The sequence below is a fragment of the Phymastichus coffea genome, unplaced genomic scaffold (assembly GCF_024137745.1).
Source record: "Phymastichus coffea isolate CEN01 unplaced genomic scaffold, Cenicafe_Pcof_1.1 PCOF00062, whole genome shotgun sequence".
NCBI classification, from domain to species: Eukaryota; Metazoa; Arthropoda; class Insecta; order Hymenoptera; family Eulophidae; genus Phymastichus; species Phymastichus coffea.
Genome location: NW_026706873.1, coordinates 48,410 through 61,528, shown reverse-complemented (window position 1 = coordinate 61,528; position 13,119 = coordinate 48,410). Strand labels below are relative to the sequence as shown.

The 13,119-nt window shown below is 35.4% G+C and overlaps 1 protein-coding gene across 1 annotated transcript; it reads right to left on the bottom strand.

Moving 5' to 3' along the window:
* Nucleotides 1-9,457: 9,457 nt before the first annotated feature.
* Nucleotides 9,458-12,860, bottom strand: LOC131666911 (uncharacterized). Its single transcript, XM_058939983.1, has one exon. It carries the CDS (start codon nucleotides 11,177-11,179, stop codon nucleotides 9,473-9,475), a length of 1,707 nt encoding a protein of 568 aa, XP_058795966.1. The 5' UTR covers nucleotides 11,180-12,860; the 3' UTR covers nucleotides 9,458-9,472.
* Between the last annotated feature and the right edge of the window lie 259 nt (nucleotides 12,861-13,119).

The following is a 13,119-nucleotide window of genomic DNA, read 5'->3' as shown; positions in this document are numbered from 1 at the left end:
GGTGATGATGAGACGCTGATCAATTTAACAGTTAAGTCATTAGCAATGTCATGGAAGTTACGCATAAATTGCGCGGCTGGTGCTGATAAAGCTTTTCTTTCATAGCATATAACATTTGGATAATTAGCAAGTCCAATCGTCGGGACATTGTACTTTCGATCACTGGTGATGCGAGGTTTAGAAAGTACATAAATATTATACTTCCCAATCTTAAGCCGATTTGACATAGTGTGATGAGTGCCATTGGTGAGTTGTGAAATTAATTGACATGTTTCCGACGCCTTTATGATATATTCAGTATCTTGACTGACGGCAATCCAATCTGATAAGTATTTTGTAATAGAGTTAATGTTTGGATCGATAAAAGTGCGAGCTAAATTGATTTCGAACTCTAAGCAAATGTCATTCGATAATATGTAATCCCATGTGTTTAATATAGGATTATCACCTCCTGCGGTCATGTGATGGAAGGCTACGGACACAATGACTCCTGTATTTAGTGTACTGTTTAACAGCTTTTGCTTATATAATTTAATTTCGGATGTTGGGCTGCCATCTTTATGTTTGTTACTCATATACTGATGTAATGAATTTGAGACAGCATCTTTCAGAATGTTGCACGCACATTCATCCCATCCTTTTATTCCCCCATCATTTTACGCGCATTATCTGATACAACTTTATTTGATTGTTCACGTATTTTAGCATTTAATGAGTCAATGTTATGAAACATGTAACTTATATATGGATATTTGTTATGACTCCTACTCACACTACTGTAAGCATTTCTAAATGAAGACAATATGTCTTTATGCTCTCTACGAATTAACTTTAGAAGCATTTCAATTGATTTTATTCTATCTTCGTCGGCTTTGACGGTATTCACTTGACTTGAATATAGGAAGTTTGTGTCGGCAACCACAAAATTTAAATAATCCTCCTTACTTATAGGTGTGTCGTACTATGTCATTTCAGACAAACTCGTGATATGCGAATAATCACGATTCCTATACAATACAACCATTCCTTTTAAAGACTTAGGATCTCCATCCATCTTCTTTAAAAAGGTTTTTACATCTAAGGGTGAATCATTAGAGGTAGCCCATTTATATAAGAGACCTGAATCCTCATTTGATGTAGTTAAACAATTCTTGACTAAGAGGTGTGTTAGGCCTATATCTAGTAAAGTGATATTACGTGGAATAAGGCCAAAGACTGATGATGTACATTCGGCATTTAAATAGCGAGATACAGGAGCAAATAAAAGACTCATGGTGGCGCTTTCCTTTCACACTTTTCTGGTTTTCTGACCTCTTTTTCGGAATCCGTCCGAGTTCTCGAAAACTTTTAATGCAATCTAGGCACTGCTGGGAATCTTTACCATGCTTGCAAGCTAAATTGATATTACTGGATAATAAAAGATTTATCCTATCATCTAAGCTCGGTCTTGCTTCGTGCCTTGGTCCGTTGTCTACTGTTTCCGTATTTTTCCTTTGTATTTCTAATATCTTAAATATGCGTTGCTCTTCAGGAGTGCATGCTCCAGGTGTATTAGCGTAAATCCGTGCTATTTGCTTCCTTCGCTTTTTGGAGAAATTGCACCTTTTGCCTTGGATTTTCACTTTTTTTTTGAAAAAGAAGAAAAACAGGGACATATATTATTTTTTGTGTAAGGATTTTTCTAATCTAATCTATTTTTACTTATTTACTATGCTAAACTTAATTTTTCGAGAGCCTTTGTTAATTTTTCTATTTTTGTTCTTAAAACGTTGGTGGAAATTTTTTGTTGTGCAACTAATTTTTTATTAATTTTCGCGTGCTTTGTTACCGTTCTAATCTGTTTTTTATAAATCTTGTTAATTTTAATTAAATCTACGCAAAGATTTCCTAAACTAGCTATCTGTTCGATCCTATTTTTATTTTCTAATTCTAGTTTTGCGACGCGTGCACTCAAACTACGACCGTTATTATTAATTTTTGAAATGTCGGCGCTATGATTATTTACCCTATCTATTACGGTTATTTGATTATCTCTTAACGATTGAATATCCTCGATTATTTCGTCTAGCGTATTAACCGTTTCGTGGGAAAGACTATTAAAAATTAACGAACGGGGGCATAATGGAAAACAAGTTTTTTTTTTTTATTTTTATTTCTTTCTTATATTTTTATCATTTTTATGTATATATTTTTTTTTACTGACGCAAGTCACAAAAAGGAAAACCCTACTAATATCCTTTCCTTAAAAATTATTTTTATTTAAGGAAAGAATATTCCTATAATTTTTCTTGACAGTGATCCCTCCGGGGCCTCCAAAATTTTATGTGACGTCGTGGCAACGACACAGCTCAGGTGCGCCTGAGGCTTAGTGCAGTCTCAGGATTCGTTGTCGCCAGAACTGCGATTTCTCGCCTAAACTGGCGTGGATCACTCGTCAAGAAATTGTCTAAATCGAGGGGGGTAGTGCCACAGAGCCTATACTTCCGCTCTCAGATTCCTATCGAAAGTCGTAATCTTTGAGCTAGAAGCACCACGGGTCCTATCAATAGTAGTACCCGGATTTTCTAATAATATTAGTACCTGGAGCCTATCAAAAGTAGTCTCCAGCTAATAAAAAAAAGGGGAAATACGAGCTATTACTTCGCTAGAGAAAAGAGAGAGGAAAGTATAGAAATAAAGGATTTTTCTTATTCGCTTACTGTCTTTTTTTATTAAGAAGTTTTGTTGAGTTTGGTGTTGGATGTCTTCTCCTTGTCCAATTCCAGATTTATTCTATTATTTGGCTGCTTGGCTCTCTGCTTCTTCACTGATAGCACAATGTTGAATTTTCTTCTCTTGATTTTTTTTCCACGACTGTCGCTCGAAGCTCGTACATCTCTTTTTATACACTGGGGGTGGCTGGGTGGTAAGTCCCTCTCTTAGCGTCTTGGCTTTGGGAGGAGTGGAGTAAGCGATGATGCTTTCATTGGCCCATTTGTCTCTTCTCATTTTCCTCACTGATTTTTCGGGCCCTAATTGGAGCGGGGGCGTGGAGAAAATCGGAGGAGCGGACGCAGAGGTACAGGCCTTGGCTCGTGAGATGGCTCCTCGAGTACCATTTTCAACTAAGATTTATCCAATAAGCGGATTTACAATAACTTAAAAATTATTCTTTTTTATAAACTCGATAACTTACAAGCTACTAGGAACAATATTGTATTACATTTTTCACTAATCATACAATTCTATTTCAGTTTTAATCGGAGTATTAATACAAAAACTTATGTAACTTAACAAGGCGATTATCTCCTAATTTCTTACAATAAAAATCCGTTTAACAATATAGTGCGCGTATATAATAATTTTTTCTTGGATTTTTCTCTGTTTTTCTTATTTTCTAACTAATCCTAACTTCGAAATGAGAACTCGATGAGAGGTTTGAGAAGTCATAATTATCCGGGATGTATTGCGATAATGAAACAATTGTATTTAGATAATTTTAATTTTATTTCATTTCAATGGTAAATTTTTGAGCATTCTAAAAGGAGGAAAAATCCGTTGGAAAAGTGGCATACAGGATGTTAGTCGCAGTTTTATGACTCTCTCCTCTCATCGACATGTTGACACGTGTTAAACACATACAAGGGGCTACACGCTCTTTGCATGCGTTGGAGAACGCTAGCTCGGATGCAGTCGCGGTTTTATTGTTTTTCGGGGAAAAATTCTAATAACTTGTTTCGGTCCCCCTCGCTTTTGAGCGACTGTTCTCGTTTCTCCGCTTGTCTTAAATGCTATACAGAAATATTAAAATTTTAAGAAAAAAATGGTCCGCCGTCACACAATCAACTACTGTCCCATAAGCCTTCAAAATATGTGTTTTGGGAGATAAGAATTTGGTATGGTTGTTATGGATTACTTTTAGTTCAGCATAACATTCGTCTCCTTGCAATACCTTCACATCAACGGGTATACACTTAACGATGTGTACTACCTCTCCTGCAGTCACAGCCATGTATCCGGGTCCTTTCATGAGATTATAGGCAAACTGATCGGGAGATTGACTAGCAATTGCAAGTGCATTTTTCATAATTTCTCTTTCTTGCTTACAGCGATGTACGACAACATCCTTGTACATACGACTTAATTGTACTTTTATGTGACGTTCTACATATACAAACTTAGAATTTACATACGCAAATATATCTAGGTTGTTCATTGATATTTTCTTACTTAGAAAAAATGCATTATTTTCGACAATATAAACAAATAATTTTGGGTGTTCAGTAACTATAATTTCGTAACCACATAGATTACGTTTAGATTTGGATATTAACGCAAAAGCAATGTCTTGTGTTACTAACGAGTATAATGTTTGTTCTATTTCACCTTCAATTTGATTAGCAGTTCCTTCATACAATATTTGATACCGATTAAATTTGCATACATCTTTAGGTACACTTTCCCAAAAAGTGTATCCTCCTTCAGAATCTATACAATGTTCACTACCTAAAATACATCTAACGCCACGATGTCCTCCAATTGGGGATTTATGGAATTCATAAAAGATTCCGTCGCGTTGTTCTAAGGGTACATACTTTAACTTATCTGTACAAATTATTAATTTTATTCCACTATTTCTAAAGACACTATCTAATAAATACTCTATTTCTAACCAACTTAAATTTTCTACATGTTTACTCTGAGCAATACAGACTTCAGTTTGATTAGTATTAATTAGTAAATCTCTTAATATTTTTAAAGTAATGTGTATATTATCCTTAATATAAGTTAACGATTCTGGGCGGTCTCTTCGTATGCAGAGCCCAAATTGATGATAATTCTTCTTCTTCTTTTCTTTTGAGACTTCACCCACTTGTAAGATTACCTTAGTATTAATTTTCTTATTTTCTATTAATTTTCGAGCGCCTTCATCACAAGGTTGTCCATTGCTGCTTATAAAATAAGCAACATTGTCGTTGCGTACATGTATGGCTTCTTTAACCTTAACTATATTAGCGGTATCGTTGTCGTTATTTACGGACTCATCCGAACTATTATTCATTGAGTCCTCTTCGGAATCGGGATCTTGTATATTGTGAGGTAGATTCTGATTGGGTTGCACAGGTATTTTGGGTATAACTCGTGCTTCAGCTTCAAGTTCACTATCGTCTAGATCACTTTCTACGTAATCAGGTATCTCATTTCGAGTTCTTTCGGGGTAACGTTTTGAAACAACTTCGACAGATTCAGGTATAGGCAACTTCTCTACAGGAGGTGTTCTTGGGTGTGGGATAATATTTTTATTATCAGGAATTTTCCGGGGTCGTCCGCGTGGACGTTTTATTGGTTTGATTTCTTCAGTTTCCTTTTGAACTACCAAAGGGTTAGATGACTGTTCCAATTGTTGTCTTTGCCTTCTAGTAACTACATTTATTTCAGGAATTTGATGTGTTTTGTCTGCTTCGGTGATTACAGATATATAACTATCATTTTCTTGTGTTGGTATTTTCCGTCTTCTAAAAGGAATGTAAGTGTCTCCTATTTTTATTGTCTTTGTGTCAAAATTAACACTTGCTTTACTAGAAAAAAGGAAATCAGATCCCATTATGCCTTCGCAATTTACAGGAAAGTCATTTTGTACAATATGGAATTTCATTGGTATCTCAAATAATTTCAATGTTATTGATCCTAAAGTTCTATGGGTTAAACCATTAATATCTATTAGGTCAATTTGATCGGTCTCATCACGAATTCCTAAAGCATACTTTTCCTTTATTAGACTCTGTTCAGATAAACTATTAATCATATACTGTGTCCATCCGTATTTTGGATTATATATATTCAATAAAGGAGGTTCTTCGTCAACGAGTGGCGTATATAAATTATAAATTTTTCTATATTTTTGCATGTTACTATCACTAACAACAGGTTTTATTGCGTTACTTTCGTTTATGCTATTGTTATTATAGTTTATCTTCGTACTGGTGTTGTATAAGAAATTTTTACCTATGATTCCGTGATATGGCATTTGACAATTTGCAACAACATAAAATACTATTTCATTTCCGGCTATTATTAACTTGACAAATCCACATTCTTGGTAATCATCTTCAGCAAAAATACTCTGCATGGGTAAGATATTGGACATTTGGATAGGTATATCGTCCGGTACACAACAGGATTTAATGATATTGGTAGTGGAAGTAGAATTAATTAAGAATTGAAACTCTTCACCTGTCTGTTTGCTAATATAAGAGTAAACTAGATTTTTAATTTCTCTATCATTCTGACGTATATGTTTTACATTAATTGGTTCTATCGGATTCCGTGATAATGCATCGGCGTATGTTTGGTACTTTCTTGTACACAGGTATTGTAGTTTAGAATAGCTAGGTCGAGCCAATCATCCCAATCGTTGTCAAGATCGGTATATTGCTTTAAGTACTCAATTAATACGTGATGAGATCTTTCTAGGGAACCGTTCGACTGAGGCATGAATGCTGTGGTTTTTAATTTCTTTATTTTGAATCGCTTGGAAATACGCGTCATTAGCGAACTCAAAAAATTTCTGCCTTGATCAGTAAGCACAGCTTTCGGACATCCAAAAACACAAATGAATTTCTTAAGAAATGCGTCCGCTATTGTTGATGATAAGGTGTCTGCTAATGGGACAGCTAGACAAAATTTACTTAATTGATCCTGTAAGGTTAAAATGTATTCGTTTCCTTTTATTGTTCTTTTTAGAGGGCCTACAATATCCATAGCAATTTTATCAAACACTGTAGCACATGTATCAGTTATTATCATAGGTTGTTTGGTCTGTAAACGAGTTAATTTCTTCAATTGACATTCTAGACACTGTTGGATTCGCCTTTGTATATCGTCTTTTAGATTTTCCCAATAATATTCTTGTCTGATCCGGTGAAAGGTTTTTGAAACGCCACGAGGAAATCCTTCCTGAATGGGTGAATGCCAATGCTCTCCATCAATGGATATATGTAGAGTAAAGGCTCATTGTAGGAATAAGCTGTTGTATCCAAGTAACGTCGGAGAGTCCAACGTAATCAAACCAGTCATTATTAATCAGTGGCTCAACTTGTTCGTCGAATGCATAATTATCATAATTTAGAGCAAATGTTTCGTCGATGTCTTCATTCGTTTCGGGAATGTAAGTCATGTTTGGTAAGCAAACAATGTTTCGACACATTTGGTTCCATTCATCTGGAAAGTTATATCCAAGAAGATTGAAGGGTTCGCCTTCACTTATGGTGGTAATGTCGGTGTAGTCAGGTCTTTCATCTTCGTCAGCGTGAGCTAAGGTAGTCAGTAAAGACAGTGACATCTTGGTGTGTGGTTGAAGGAATGTCGTATTTCCGATAAGTGGAAAGATCGCATTTCTTGCAACTGGAAATTCGGTCATGTTGAAAGCTGGAGTAACGAGGTTAAAACAGTCGTTGCTGGGTTTGCAAGCGCAAAGAGCTTTGAACATGGGTACTAAAGGGCCGGGAATCGGGAGTGATTCGGGCGGTAACTGTTTTAGAATTTGGTCAATTATAACATTGACGCCGGGTGGGTAGATCCTAGCATAGTGTCCGGCACGTAAGCCTTGTATATAGAATAAGGCACTAAAGTAGGCGCGGGTAAGTAACGGATGCCATATAGAGGTATCGTTTCTAAAGTAGGAATTCTCTGAGATCAGTAAGTCCATTTCGTGTATGACATGAAATAGGTTGATCGCAATAGGCGAGAACGTCGAAATGTTCCTTAAAGGTACTTTCTTCAGTGGAAAACGTATCAATGGTTTTGCAATGAGATCTTTAAGTGCAATGACGGGTAATTCTTTCTTCTCAGGTTTGAGGTCAGCTTCTTGGGTTAAGGCAATACTGTCCTTTGGCTGTGTCTTTGTGGACACATCAGCGTCTGAGGTGGGAGTAATGACTTGAGGAGTAGTAAAATTTAAACTGTCAAGTTTAGAGTCTTTAGCTACTTTTGAGTCTAACTCTTTAATAAGAGCCAACATCTGGGTCGTGTTCATATTTGAAACGTCCACGTCAGTCATTTTTGCAGTTTTTAGGTACACGTAGCGATACTGTGGGTAATGTCGATGGATTTTTGGTCGCTCAATTCGAGTCTTTTAAAAATGCCAATCGAGAGTAATCGCGAGCATGAATAGAATTGTTAGTTCTATTCGATCAATGGATATATATACTTTTAATTCATTAGCGACTAACTCAACACCCATGAGAGGAGGCGTAAACGTATACTCAAGGATCATTTGTGGTTCAGGATGTCTATTAGTAGGTGAATAATCATCAAACAAGCTTCTCGCAATCACTACTACTTGATTATACCCATGCAAAGGACTGTTGGCACTGACAACAACATTTAAAGCAATATTTAATTTTTCCTTTTCAAATCGGTCCATAAGCTGCAACTGCTCATCCCTATAAGGATTTCTAACAAGTGGATTAGTACGAACATGCCCCTTTGAAGTTACAGCACAAATCTTAGGATTAGTTAGCCTCAAGTCAACATACAAAGCTTTTTCTCCAGGAGCTCTTCGCTCACTAACTAATTCTTGCACACTCACACCGTTTAATAACCAATCTAATATTTGTGTAGCAACACCGGCCTTCAACGATAATCCAAATACTTGATTCAAGAATGACAAGTTACTATCAGGATCATCATTAGCATCAATCAAATAAGACATAATAGCAAAAGCGTCAAAGACAGTCGCGGCTTTTCTAGTCAAGTCAACAAAATCATTATATCTATCAACAGGATTTGGAAAGTGAAAGGAACTATTATTTTTAGAACTTGTATCACCAATTATACTTATTCCGTCACCACCTAGACTCATCATCCCCCATAATCCAATTCCAAAACAAATAGAAGTAGAAGCGTCTCTTGCAGGAAGTCCTGAACGGGGATCTGCGATATTAGAACAGAGTCCAAAGAAATCATTCACATTGGGACTAGAAGCACCTCTATAAGTAGTAGCGATAATCTCAGGCCCGTTAGCTAAATTTCTATATAATAATTGAACCTCATAATGACAGATGGAACTAAACACTAAAGCCCAAGTTCGCATAGCTAACAACAGATTAGTTAAAGGACTAACCATATTTCTACCCTGATTATTATTTCTAGTCCACTCAGTAACCAAAACGTTTAATAACTCAATAATCGCATCGATTCTTTAGGAAAGCGGAGTACTCGTAGCAGAAGACATTTTGGGTCGAGGTTCCCTCGTAAACGGAATGTAAAATTGACTATCAATATCAATAAAAGGGGCCCAAAGAGCATTAGAAACGTCAATAGTATATAAATAACCAACAGGAGCTATTAAACTTAAAAACTCTCTCATCCTAACAGACGGATTTACAAATCTTTGTTCAAAAACTCTTGGAATCTCTCCTTCCATCAATTCCTCGCGTGAAAGCTTCTTGACGTATCTACAGCTCCTAGTATAACCATTAGCAATAAGTTGCTAAAATTCTCTAGGTCTTATATACTGCCAGGCTTTATATAATACATATCCATAAATATGAAGGTTGGACCAGAAAGTGTTTGGAAACGTTAAAGCATCTAATGCAAATGCCAACAAATCAAAAATTGCGTCCTGAATAGTAGTATACTCAACCTTTGGATATGCTGAAGGACTAATAAAAGCATGGGCTCTCTCCATTACCATAGCTTGATACCAATGACCTAAAGAATATCCTCTAACTTTCCTATTTAATGATTCCTCCAATATACTCCGAATACCAACAACCTCGGGTGATTGCCTCTCATTCATCAAACGATCAGCAGCGGAAATTTCCCTGATGCCTTTCATCTTATGTAAAAATTTTGATAAATACTGATATTGGTATTGCCGAACTCTAGGAGATAACAAAAATACAAAAATATATTTTTGAGCGTCATCATTGTTGGGATTATATATATCCCAGATATCTGCCTCAGCCTCTCCGACCAATTCAATACTACATTTATATAATAATAAATACTTGAGGTTTTGAACATAGTCAAATGCATTAGCTCTCTTACTATCATGTTGATTAATCATAACTCGATTCAAAGAAGCAAAAACGTGATCAGTGATAACGCCATAATTTGATCTTTTCTTTGCATTGGTGCCGGCGGGTTGCACAATAGAATCATATTCACCAATAACAACGTCATCTTCACTAATTAAATTGGTCACCTCATTTCTAAACCACATCGCAGTATAAGCATATACTCCTAACAATAAATGTGGCATCATTCCTGTAGGCACATTCTTTCCAGCTAATAAGTTAATTGGGCCATTAAGCACACCAAAATTAGCGATTGTCGTTACTGTAGGACTTTGAATAATAACGTTACCCTGAGAACGCAATTTTAATATTAATTCCAACAATGCACAATAAGCTTTAGTTCTAGCTTCAGCATCATTAATACTCGCATCACCATCACCAGTTACGCTAAAATGCTTTAACTGCAAAGATGTCTCGTTAAACCCTTCGGGGTCATATCTCAAGGGAGCAAAAGTATCCAAAGAGTCAATAACATATTTAACACAAGATGTTCCTGATTTAAACATATCACATGACTTAGTTATTAGTTCGTTAGTTTCTTTTCCAGATAAAAGCGACTCTATTAATGTAGGATCATCAGTTACAGAGGAAGTTCTAACCATTGTTAAGATATGTGGTATCTTATTCACAATTTTAAAGGGTTGAACATTACCCAAAATAGAAGTATCAGTCCATTCGTTTAACGGTAACATAGTAGTTTTTATCTCCTTCCCAGCCTCTTCAATCTCTCTTGCCTTCATTTCCTTCTCTGTTAAAGTTTTCGCTAATCCAGTAAACTTATCCAAATCATTATTTATTCTATCTACAGTATCAATAGCATCTTCCAATTCACCACGCTGATTAACCTCCTTAACTGGCTTATCTTTTAACTTTACCTTAGTTTTATTCTTAGGTTTATTACTTAAGATACTTTCATCGTCACTGTTTTCTTCAGACTCAGAATCTAGAACTTTAGCTTTAACTTCATTTTTCTTCTTGCGTTTAGGATTCTCATTCTTTTTCAGGTAAATAGTATTATCCTCTTCTCCCTTCTTCGACTTTTCCTCAACGTCAGAATCAGCATCTTCTTCACTTTGTTTTCCCTTCTTGATTTTTTGTTTAGATTTTAAAGGCTTCATTGTTTTAGGGATTAATGGTAGTTACATCAACAAAAATACGAATTTTATTCTGCTTAGACTTCTCTAACTTCTCTCGCGCCGTGACTTCATTAGCGTACGGTCACTCTCCAACTGTCCTCAATATCTGCCGCTCTCTTAATTCTCGCGGCGCGAGCCGCGCTTTCCGCGTTCTCGCCCATTCCTCTTCCTCTCTCGCTCTCTCTCACGCTCTTCGCGATCTCGCTCCTTCTCGCACCGTCTTCTCCGCCGTCCGCGCTCTCCCCTCTCCAGGCCCTGCAACGACACGAGCGCGTGAATGCTATGTCAACCATAGCCACGCTCGGCCGCTACATCCGTGCGAGGAGAGTGCCGCGCACAGGGCTAGCGAACATCGCTATCAGCCCTGTCACATATTTGACAGTACAATCGAATATTTAAAATTGTTGATAATCACGGCTGCTTTATATATTATTAATAACGATACTCTGTAAAAAATGATTTAAGCACAATTGTTAATTTTGATATTGTTATTTTTAGTTAATATTTGATGCTAAACTTAATAGAACGCAAATTTATTTTAAATCGTAGAATTCGATATCGAAGTTATATTAAAATTAACTGTTCATCAACTAATAAAGTCAAGAGAATTAGGTGTTTGTCCGTGTAAGTTAGTTCGATTTTCTAAGTTACTCTACAAATAGCAACAGGGAATATACTATCGTATCAGAGACGAATGGGGTAATTGATGCTGTTATTTGAAAGTCTATATGTTCCTAGTCCTGATCTTGAGAATGAAAAATGTTCTGATCTTTAATAAAACTAAGAACATATAAAGTTATCATTAAATGATGGTTCTGACTCGTGCGCCGGTGTACATGACAATAATTCCTGCAATGGAATCTGCGTAGTCCTTGACTATCCTGGTAAAGGGGAAATTATTGGTGATGAATTTTCCACATTTTCTTTTGGAATGTGTTTGTGAGCTAAAATTTATGTTTATACTGATTTGAAATTTATATTTAAGTTTAGATTAATTTTATTATCTTTTCTTGTAGAAAATAGGTTTAAGGTAGTTAATTAATTAATTCTTTGTAGACTAGTATTTTTATTATTAGATATAATTTTTAATAAACTTCGTATTAAATAAATAAATAATTTTCATAACATTAACGTGTAATACATGTAATCTTATTTTGCGACGTTACAGGAAATAAGAAATTGTTACTGTAATGAATAATCTTAGTTTTCTAGTTTGTTTTTTCCAGTCCCTTGTTTATAATGTAAGATTTTAGAATAAAAGTGATGTAAGATATAATTGTCCAACTTCCTACCAACCACAAATCTATATTATTCTTATTTATCTTATCTATATACATATTATTTTGAGTAGATTTTATAAATTATGAGTAGATTTTATAAATTTTGAGTAGTTTTTACTTTTTTGGAATCTGATTGTGAGTTATACTTTATGATTTTGCAATACGGTATACGAAATACAATAGTTAAGAAATTAATGCTTGAAAAAAAATGGAATGCATCTATAGGATTCTGTGTATTTTTGTATAATAAATAATTATCGTTTATCAAAAAATGATTTTTCTGTTAGAACTATTTTTATAATATTAATTGAGTTTGGTACAACGTCTTAATTTGTTAATGTTATTGTAAATGCGCCTTTTGTAATAATCATCTCGAATTTGAAAATGTATATATTTTGTCGATCATCGTAATGAAATAAATAAAAAAATAAATATATTGAAAAATGTTAAGTACAAATTATGTGCGAGTCCACGATAGCTTTTGTAAAATTCAATGCCTCAGTTACACTTTGTTTGGCCACAAGTCGTAACAGTGAGTTCAAGAGTCGTCGTCAGCCGGAAACCAAAATGCGCAACTGCGGAGTAAGTTTAGCGCGTGGATGGTCCGAAACACACGGCCGAATCAAGTTGACCGAACTGTGC

Bases quoted from the DNA above. Each gene is read 5' to 3' on its own strand.
- LOC131666911 (XM_058939983.1), bottom strand. From the start codon at position 11,179: ATGAAGCCTTTAAAATCTAAACAAAAAATCAAGAAGGGAAAACAAAGT.